Source organism: Cyprinus carpio, chromosome A9, assembly GCF_018340385.1.
Source record: "Cyprinus carpio isolate SPL01 chromosome A9, ASM1834038v1, whole genome shotgun sequence".
NCBI lineage: Eukaryota > Metazoa > Chordata > Actinopteri > Cypriniformes > Cyprinidae > Cyprinus > Cyprinus carpio.
The window spans coordinates 20,341,199-20,350,643 of NC_056580.1; the positions used below are offsets into that span (position 1 = coordinate 20,341,199).

The 9,445-nt window shown below is 36.9% G+C and overlaps 1 protein-coding gene across 1 annotated transcript; it reads right to left on the bottom strand.

The window, feature by feature from the left end:
- Window positions 1-4,847: 4,847 nt before the first annotated feature.
- On the bottom strand, window positions 4,848-6,937 carry LOC109075877 (zona pellucida sperm-binding protein 4-like). Its single transcript, XM_042764063.1, is given in 9 exon segments — window positions 4,848-4,954; window positions 5,025-5,044; window positions 5,046-5,098; window positions 5,165-5,312; window positions 5,403-5,595; window positions 5,665-5,822; window positions 5,900-5,997; window positions 6,068-6,255; window positions 6,579-6,937. Coding segments are annotated over 9 exon segments (1,221 nt in total). The 5' UTR covers window positions 6,865-6,937; the 3' UTR covers window positions 4,848-4,877.
- Window positions 6,938-9,445: the final 2,508 nt, after the last annotated feature.

Below are 9,445 nucleotides of genomic sequence, written 5' to 3' on the forward strand. Positions count from 1 at the left end.
CTGCTAAATAAAGAAAATCCAAACCAGAATGAAGACTAATAAGGTTTTAGAAACAGAGACAAGACAAACTACCATTGCATGTTGAACACTTACTGATTTAATGAGCTAACCATGTTGATTACCTCATTTAAATTTCCCCAAATAAAAATAACATTAATGTGTACTGCCTGATGAATGAAAGCAAATACTGCAAGATATTGTTCATAGAGCAAATTGAAATTCACAATAAATACTGCAGCTGAAGCAATGATTGCATTGTTGTTTAGGTGCAGATGTTGTTATAGTTACAAACAAAAACAGAACAGTTCCAATCACTGAATATTTACGATAATATACTGGTAAACTTCTTATTTACTTATTTGGTGAGTAACCGTTATTCTAGATTTATTTCAACACACAACAACAAAATAAAATCCCTAGAAAATTATAACTGCATGCAATTCACACAAGCCATCTCTGAGAGTTATTTTCACTAAGGTAATGTTAATTATAAAACAAAAGAATACAAAACGTATTACATTTTCCAGTTTTCCCTCTGCACAGTGATCAACTATGGCAACTCTCAGTGCAGCAGGAATGACCTACAATGGTTATATTTTCACAATCATGAAAAAAAAAAGAAAAAAAAAAAAAACAAACCCTGCCTTAGCAGAAAGGAAGAGCAATCTTCCAAATATGGTGTCTAAAAAAACAGTTACCTGAAATTTAACACAGTACGACGCCAGCTTCACATTGTCTATAGTGGGTAAGGATGATGAGTAAAGACTTTAAAGACATTTACACTTCAACATAGAATAGAACCAACTGAAGACTAGTGCTCATCCACCAGGATCTTATTACTTCTTATACTTTACATGTTTACACATATTAGTTCTTAAGTTCATGTATTTGAGAGATTGTCATGTATGCAGGATTTTTCTTCTTGCCAAAAAAAAAAAAAAAATCTAATTTGTTTGGGTGGGTCAGCGGTCAATCTGAGTGGGCCAGTGCCACCATGGCCCTTATGTAGCCTTGTCCACTGGTGTGTACATATCCAAGTAACTGATTCACATTACCCTGAACAGTCAAAATAAACTAGTTCAGCAAGTATCAAAAGTGCCTTAATTAATAGTTTATTTTCACACATTCATCATCCTGATATGTCAGATATCCACAAACATAAAAGTGAAAGCCTAATAGCTTTCAAAAAGCAACTTATTTAAAGTCCTGCATGTAATAATTTGTTGTCAAGAGTTCCAGAGTGGCCCACAGGAGCTTTTCACTGTGCAATTATCAACGCAATTATACAAATTTAGTTTGAAGCAAACATCTGCATATCAGTGACATAATACAAACAGATCTGAATGTGAAAATACTTTTTGTTACTCTATCTCAAGAAGCTGAGTAGAAGCAGCTCTCCAACAATCCAAAGAAAATGATGTCATTTTAATGGTGAGAAATGGCTTGCTGATAGGCTGGAGTGATGAGTGAAAAACTTTGAATAATACTGAAGACATTTAATTTACAAAGAGCATTGTAAATGGCATTTTTCTTAGATCATGGATCAAACATTGCAGCTTTTAAAGTCCAGTCTCTCAATGCCACCTAATCATCCAATCATGTCTATATTGCAACATTTATTTCACTTTTCGCTTTTCATGACTATTGAGAACACTCCTGTTGAAAAGACCGGCTTGTCACCAGTATTTTCTGGTCTTCACTAAAGGATGATGGTATGCTGATGTTCCCATAAAGCTTTTAATTAACAACCAGCTTTCCAGCTAAATTGTATTTGTCAAGGAGGTCTATATTATCTAGAAAAAGCTATCCGTTAACACTGCCATTCATCTTGGTAGTGATCAACTGGCACATGCGGATGAGACAAACGTCTATATGCTCAGTACAAAGAATAGGACTAGGCCAGATGGCCATCATGGTAGTGGCCACAGTCCTGCATCTGTTTTATTGCAAAGACTGCACAGTGTCACGTGTAGTCTGATGCACTGCAAATGTCTTTGGGGAACACCAATGTATTGCGTCACACTGACTACAGCCCACCCAGCACTTTCACAGATAGGATGGTTGTTTATAATGAGGTCTGCTTCTTTACGAATTCCCATTTTCATGCCACTGTTATAGCCGAGCCTTATGACTCCTTTGATCTAGGCCCCATTATGCTCCATGCTTGATTTCAAGGAAACCCTCAGCTAACCCAAAAAAAAAAAAGAAAAAAAAAGGCTGCACTGAAAGAAAAATGTCAAGGCAAATCTAACTGAAATGCTTTTTGCATTTTTCCACCAATATTTGTTTAAACTAACTTCCTGGATTGCCTTCAGTTAATTGTTGGTAATTTCCTCAGTGTATAATATCACACTGTTGGCGCATCACAGAATTAGTCGCAACACAATTAGCACTGACAAGCAAGCTAATAATGTTTTATTGGTTCCAGTTTCAACACCACATTATTGTTCAGGTTAAAAAAGACGGGTTATGAACTGGCAGGCTCAGCTCCCCTGATGCTCTAAACGGCCAGTGTTTTGCTAATAACACCGTTAGGGGTACCATTAAAAGTTTCTTAAACCTGGCCTTTCTGGGTAAGCCAGTTATTCAATCACATTTATATCTCTGAGCAGATGTGTGATCCCAAATGATAGAGAACACTGCAAACTCTAATGTATAAATCTCAAAAATGGTTCATAAAAATGCAAATGCATATTTGCAAATAAATAACGAATGAATATTTTAACATTCCATGACTTTTCTAAACTGATTAGTGGCAACGGTTTTCGTAAGACACTGTATGGCAATTAACACAGAAAGTTGGGAAACAAAATATATTTGCAAGCAAATGTGCAATGGATCATAAAAAAAAATGGAAATCAAAAAAAAAAAAAAAAAAAAAAAAAAACTGCCAGCAGCTTTAACCTTCATAATTCTCTCTGTAGCCTGTTTCCCAGATTCATTATTGCACTACATCAACTATGATATTTTTATTCTATGCTTAATTCCCAAGTGACTCATACTAAGAGCAGAGAGTTAGATGATTTGTAGTTCCTACATTTGACATCAGTCATTTGCAAGTGCTGACACACTCACCTTATTCAATCATCATGTCTGTTAATGTATACAACAGTTGTGCACCATTCAGAACTGGATTGAGAATGACTTTTAAATTCGTTGGATTAGAATTTTAATTGAGCTAGCAGGCAGAATGCTGAACTTTGCGATGCCATGATTCAAATTAATAATAACTGAAATTTGAAAGTTTAAGTCTTCGAGTTTTTGGTTTTAAAGATAGCTACACAGCTAGATAGATTCCTCTTACAGTCATTCCAATTCATCTTCCTGTGGTGTGTGGCTAATTCAACTCAAATTCCAACTCATTGTAAGGTAGGGTGACCAAACGTGCCATTTTCCCAGGACATGTCCTGGCCAGGATTTCTATATTGCCTAAAATATCCACGTTTTGGCTTTGTTTGCGCTGCGCAGACCAATTTTTGTATGACAAAGTACCGTGAGCAGACGGCTTCTTGTACTTTTGAATCGCTCTCACGGTACTTTGATATCATACACTGATCAGTATGCTCAGTGCTGCATCGCTTTGACCATTCTCTGTAGATCCCACCTTCTGACACAACAAGATTGGTCGATAACGTAGCAATGTCTGCATGTTATTGGTCAAACAATCATTATCTTCATTAAGTTTGAAAACAGGAAACCAAAGCAAAAACCTGGATATTTTAGGCAATATAGAAATTCTGGCAAGGACCTGTCCTGGGAAAATAGCACATTTGGTCACCCTATTGTAAGGGAGCCAATTCTGAATTTTGTCAACCAGAAACCATACAACTTTATAGTTCCCATAAGGGTTTCTCAACATCAGATGATCATGCAGAAAATACTAGAGGGCTAATGAATGACTTAATGATCTATATTTGGCACAGATTGTTCAATAAAAGCACCGCCACTGGAGTTCACGTCCTTTTCACATAAGAAAAGAAGTGTAAGAAGGGATTGCCATGCAAATGACAGGGTGTTTGTCAACAAATAACACGGCAGATGCCACCAGCACAAATGGAATAAAATCTGAAAGCAAAACTTTTGCTACCAGATGCTTGCTGACTGGCAGTTCTGAGGGTGCCACAATTAAGCCAGCTTGAGCAATGGAGCAAGACAAGTTATTAGAAATAAAATGGTTAAACTGTGCCTGGATTCAATCAGCAGATACCTCAGAGGACAACCCAAGCAGTTCACAAAACTGTGAGCTTTTCCCATTAGCCTATTGTAATTAGCCATTTGATGTTTCAATAATGTGTTGAGAAGGAATGAAAGAATTAGTCACTGCAATTGTGAACTAGTGCTTTGTGTTCATGCTGTTGAATCAACAATTTATCAAGGTCCTCAGAGGTGATAAGTTCAAAACAGGGTCTGGTAATGCAAATGTTTGATGTATTACTCCTTTAAGGATGAGGAAACGACAAGCTATCATTTCAACTCTTTAAGTTAAAGAAAGCACCTCATTGATTTTTAAACTTAATTTTTTCCTTTAAATAGTGTTGCAAAGTGTATTCACTTGTGCCACTTTACTTTAATGGTATGAAGGTAGTCCACAAAATGGTGTTTGTTGCAACACTTTAGATCTGGACTCACAGCTTATGGGATCTATTGGAGCTAAGCATCAATTATAAAGTCACAGATCTTGTACAGATATTTGGTAGTGAAACATCTCCAGGGTGTACAAGATGTAAGAACAGATCACATTAGCATTTGACAACACCTTACCATTTGAGCAGATCGGTAGAAGTAAAAAAAAAAAAATAATAATAATAATAATAATAATAATAATAATAATAATAATAATAATAATCCAGAATCCAGACAATTTATTGCAAAATGGGTCAGAGGAAGTGAAAGATAACTTTTCTACTGGAGACAACTATTCGAGTACCATCTGCTGGGGTCTCAGCATCTCTTTCTGTAAGAGACAGAAAAGTCAGAAAGGGGCTCAGGAACACCACAGACTATTAAATACAAGGAACACTCACTCCTCCTGTTGCAATGCTGAACACGATTCCGTTGCAGTTGGGGTACAAACTGATGTGCTGCAGTGAATGAAAACCTGGTAGAGAACATGTTTTAGACCAAGACAAGCCAGATACAAAAAGGTTTGAAGAGTGAGAAGTACCGTCTCCTTCAAGGGAGCAAAAGTTGTTGGTTCCACAAACGTTAACATTTTGAGTATAAACCGTTTGTAGTGAGTTGGAAACTGCAGGCCTGAAGATTCATCCACAGGGATCAGTGTAGTCAGGTAATGGTCATCCTGGTAAGGACAACTGCACGACAACAAATCAATTTTCCCAAAAAAAAAAAAAAAAAAAAAAAAAAAAAAAAAAAAAAAAAAAAAAACCCACACACATACCTACCCACTCACAAGAAGATCCCACTGGGGCAGACTCTGAGGGTCAGGGTTTGAGGTAGCCCAGCAGCGACCCAAAGTCAGAACAATGTTGGGGTCAGTCCTCCCTAGAATGCGCACTTCAACATAGACCGGCTCCCGCAGTACTTTCGTCACAGGATACTCAGCATCACCATAGTATGACGAGTACGCTTGAACTTCTGCGCAAGTCAGACAACACATTCAGATCTAGCTCAGTTTCAAAGGGACTTGATAAAGTGAAGCATTACCTTCCACACATCCCTTAGCAAAACACTGCCCATTAGCCAGTCTAAGTTCCACTCTCAAAGGTCCAGGAGCAGTCACAGGACGTGGAGGAGGAACAGTGTTGACTTCAACAACCAGTGCCTCAACACTGGTGCCAGAATATCTACACTGGAAGAGGAGCCTGAAAGGGAAGACTCCCAAGTCAGAAGACACGGTCCAAGAGTCATGACACCAATTAAAAAAGGCACAATTACTCACTCATAATGGCTGTCCCTTGTGATGGAGCCTAGAGGTCCAACACCTACTTCATAGGTAGAAGTCATTTTGTTTTCATAGACTAGAAAGTCACCATCCATCTGCAAGGAAGTTAAAGTTAGTTTAACAAGCAGAGTACAGTAAGTGCTACCTAAAGTGTCAGTTACCAACCTTCATTGTGGTGCCACAAGCAGTGACAGGAAACTGGTAGATAGCAAAAGCTACAGTGGTGCCAACAGGACCACAAGGAGGATCACTTCCTCCCAAAAGGCTAATGGACTCCAAGTTCAGCCTTGGAAGGGTTGCATCTCTCATTGCCACAACTACAAACTGCGCATCTCTTGTACACTGGACAGTCACTGGCAAAAAGATAGTACTTAATCATGAAGACCCCAAATTAGTCAAGACATAATGGTTTCACGTGACATGAACCATGATTTACCAGAGCTAAATTGGGAAGAGCTCAGTTTAAAGGAAACCAACACATTCCTCACTTGAATACTGCACTTAAAAATGAAACCCTTCAAATAGGCACTTCTGTTTCCAAAATTAACCAAGCTGCTAAAAAGGTCATTCAAGTATGCATAAGGGTTTTGTCACATTCTAAATGAGTATAATTAGTTGGCATTTATAGATACGCCAATGCAATTACCAAGTCTCTGATGTTGCAAGTTACAAATACCTGCTTTGCCATAGTAGCATTGTTGTCCATCAAAACAGCAGTTAATAGCATCACAGTATGCAGAAGAAATGCCAGGCTCTCCACACTGCACTTTCTCACTGTCATCCACATTACACTTCTGAAAAGGATCTGCCTGTGGAGCTGTCGGTTTAGCCACATAACTCAAAGAAGACTGTTTCCTTGGCCACTGGAAGGCTTGTTGACTTTGTGCCAGTGAATATGCAGCAAATACACGACAAGTGCTACAAAGTATAACAACTCCCAAGAAACTCCAAAGTACTGCCATTTTTCCAACAGGACAAACTTAACACTCTCAAATAACTATTTTAAAGGGTGATAATTAGCCATGTTTGAACGTTCTCTCTGCCTCACTATTTACCACCAATTAGCACCCAGCCCTGATCCATCAAGATTGGCAGTGTTCCTACTGGTCTCACCAGGTTTGATAAGCTATGTCATGAAACCATTGTACTCTTAAAATGTGTTAATGTGCCAATTAAATAATTAATAATTCAAATTATCATACATATCAAAGGACTGTTTTATTCAAATGCAAAACATACCCCAAAGTTTAGCAAACATTTTATCACTCCTTCAAAAAGTGGATTCTGCTCTCATGGCTTTTTAATTTGACACATGATTATTTGGAAATGTTGTTTGACAACATGAGTGTTTGACAAGCTATTTGACAGTGCTACAGAAACTTACACATTATTTAATATTAAATTTAGCCTAACAGAGTTCATGAAAGACTGCATATGATAACAGTTGCCAACATATGTAGAACTAATGTGAAATCTAATGGAACTTTCATTGATTTCTGGTTTCAAGCATGTGACATTAATGAGTTGTGATTGGCATTAAGTTTAGTATTCAAAGCTTATTAAAGGTGCAGAAAGCAAGTTTTGCTAGCCTTTTACTGTATATTATTAATATATTTGTATAAACATATTTTACTATTATATACATACATTTTGAGCCCCTTGTGAGTATAATTTATTATCATATGTACCTGCACTTAAAAATAAATATATTAAATATAAATATAAGTAAATTTATTTTAATTATGTAAATGATGACAGAATTTTTGCTTTTGCATGGTATGGGTTGCATGCAGCACCTGAAATCACACAGAACATAATGAAACTATTATAATAACAAATTACAACATGTTAAATAAAAGTCATGGCACTGAACAATTTATTTCTTTGATGAAAATTAATAAAACTAACCTATACGTTTAATGAATTTCACATACGACATGCATCGGTGCTGTGCAGACCGATTGGCGTATGACATCGAAAGTACCGCCAGAGTGATTCAAAAGCTAAAAGAGCCGTCTGCACTCCAATCACTCTCGCGGTACTTTAATGTCATACGGCGATCGGTCTGCGAAGGGCCGATGCATCTCGAACAAGTCTGCTGATTGCAGAGCTGAGGACTGTCACAACTACAGGTGTGATTTCGCAAGACACTTATTAAAGTGATCTCTTTCTGGCACATTTTATGTGTAATATTTAATAATAATAATAATAATAAACTTTTTAACACCTTGAAATGTACAAAGTAATTTAATTAATTTGGTACATTTAATGCATAAAACCCAATTATTCCCTATGTCAAATTCTGTTCTACATTAATTAGATTTCACAGATACCTTACAGTACAAAGTGCTAAATTAGCAACAGTATAGTTCACAGGGCATAAGTTCAAACTGTTCATCAGTTGTTTCTAATATTATGTAATGCTACAGTAAGTGTCACATGCACTACTGCAGGGTTGACAATTACATTTGTAATTCGTTGTTGTAAAATGTATATAAAATATAAAATAAAAATCAAATTGATTTATATAAATCAAAAATAAGACTAAGAATAACAAAATATTCTTTAAAGACTGGAAATGGCTCAAATTTGATATATTTTATAATATATCTATCACAGGGGTATTCAATTAAAGTTTCAAGAGGTCCAGTCTCTTTATTTACTTCTCAGCGGAGGTCCGGACAAATAAATACATGCATGCATACATACATACACACACACACACACACACACACACACACACACACACACACTGGCCACTTTATTAGGTACACCTTGCTAGTACCGGGTTGGACCCCCTTTCGCCTTCAGAACTGCCTCAATTCTTCGTGGCATACTGTATTTCAACAAGGTATTGGAAACATTCCTCAAGGATTTTGGTTCATACTGACATGATAGAATCACGCAGTTGCTGCAGATTTGTAGGCTGCAAATCCATGATGCGAATCATCCCACATTCAAAGTCTCTTAAATCTCCCTTTCTTCCCCATTCTGATGCTCTGTTTGAACTTCAGCAAACTGTCTTCACCGCATCTAGATGCCTAAATGCATTGAGTTGCTGCCATGTGATTGGCTGATTAGCAATTTGCGTTACCAAGCAATTGGGCAACCAGTGCTTTGTGAATGAAAAAGGAAAAACCTATCATATAATTAAATATTTGTAATTCATTTTTCTTCATAATATACAGCTACTTCTTTTGTTTTTAGGAATCAGAGGTCGCTATATCTACTAACGAGGGCTATTACCAGCCAAATCTTGGTACCATACAGCATGGTCTGATCAAAACTGAGCTGAGCTGAGCAGAATAATGCAAATATTTCTCTCTGTGACATTAATAGAACAGAATGTTCTTCAGCATACCAATATAATCAATAAAAATTTAGCATGACATTCATATAATCAGAATTTTGTGAATGGCATTGCTTCCCATCTAAAACTGAGCAACCCAAAACACAGCTGTTTATCTGCCAGGAGCAATGTCTGCTTGATGTGCAAATGGCTGCTTGATGATTTACGTGTTTAGTAATGATATTATTGGGCCT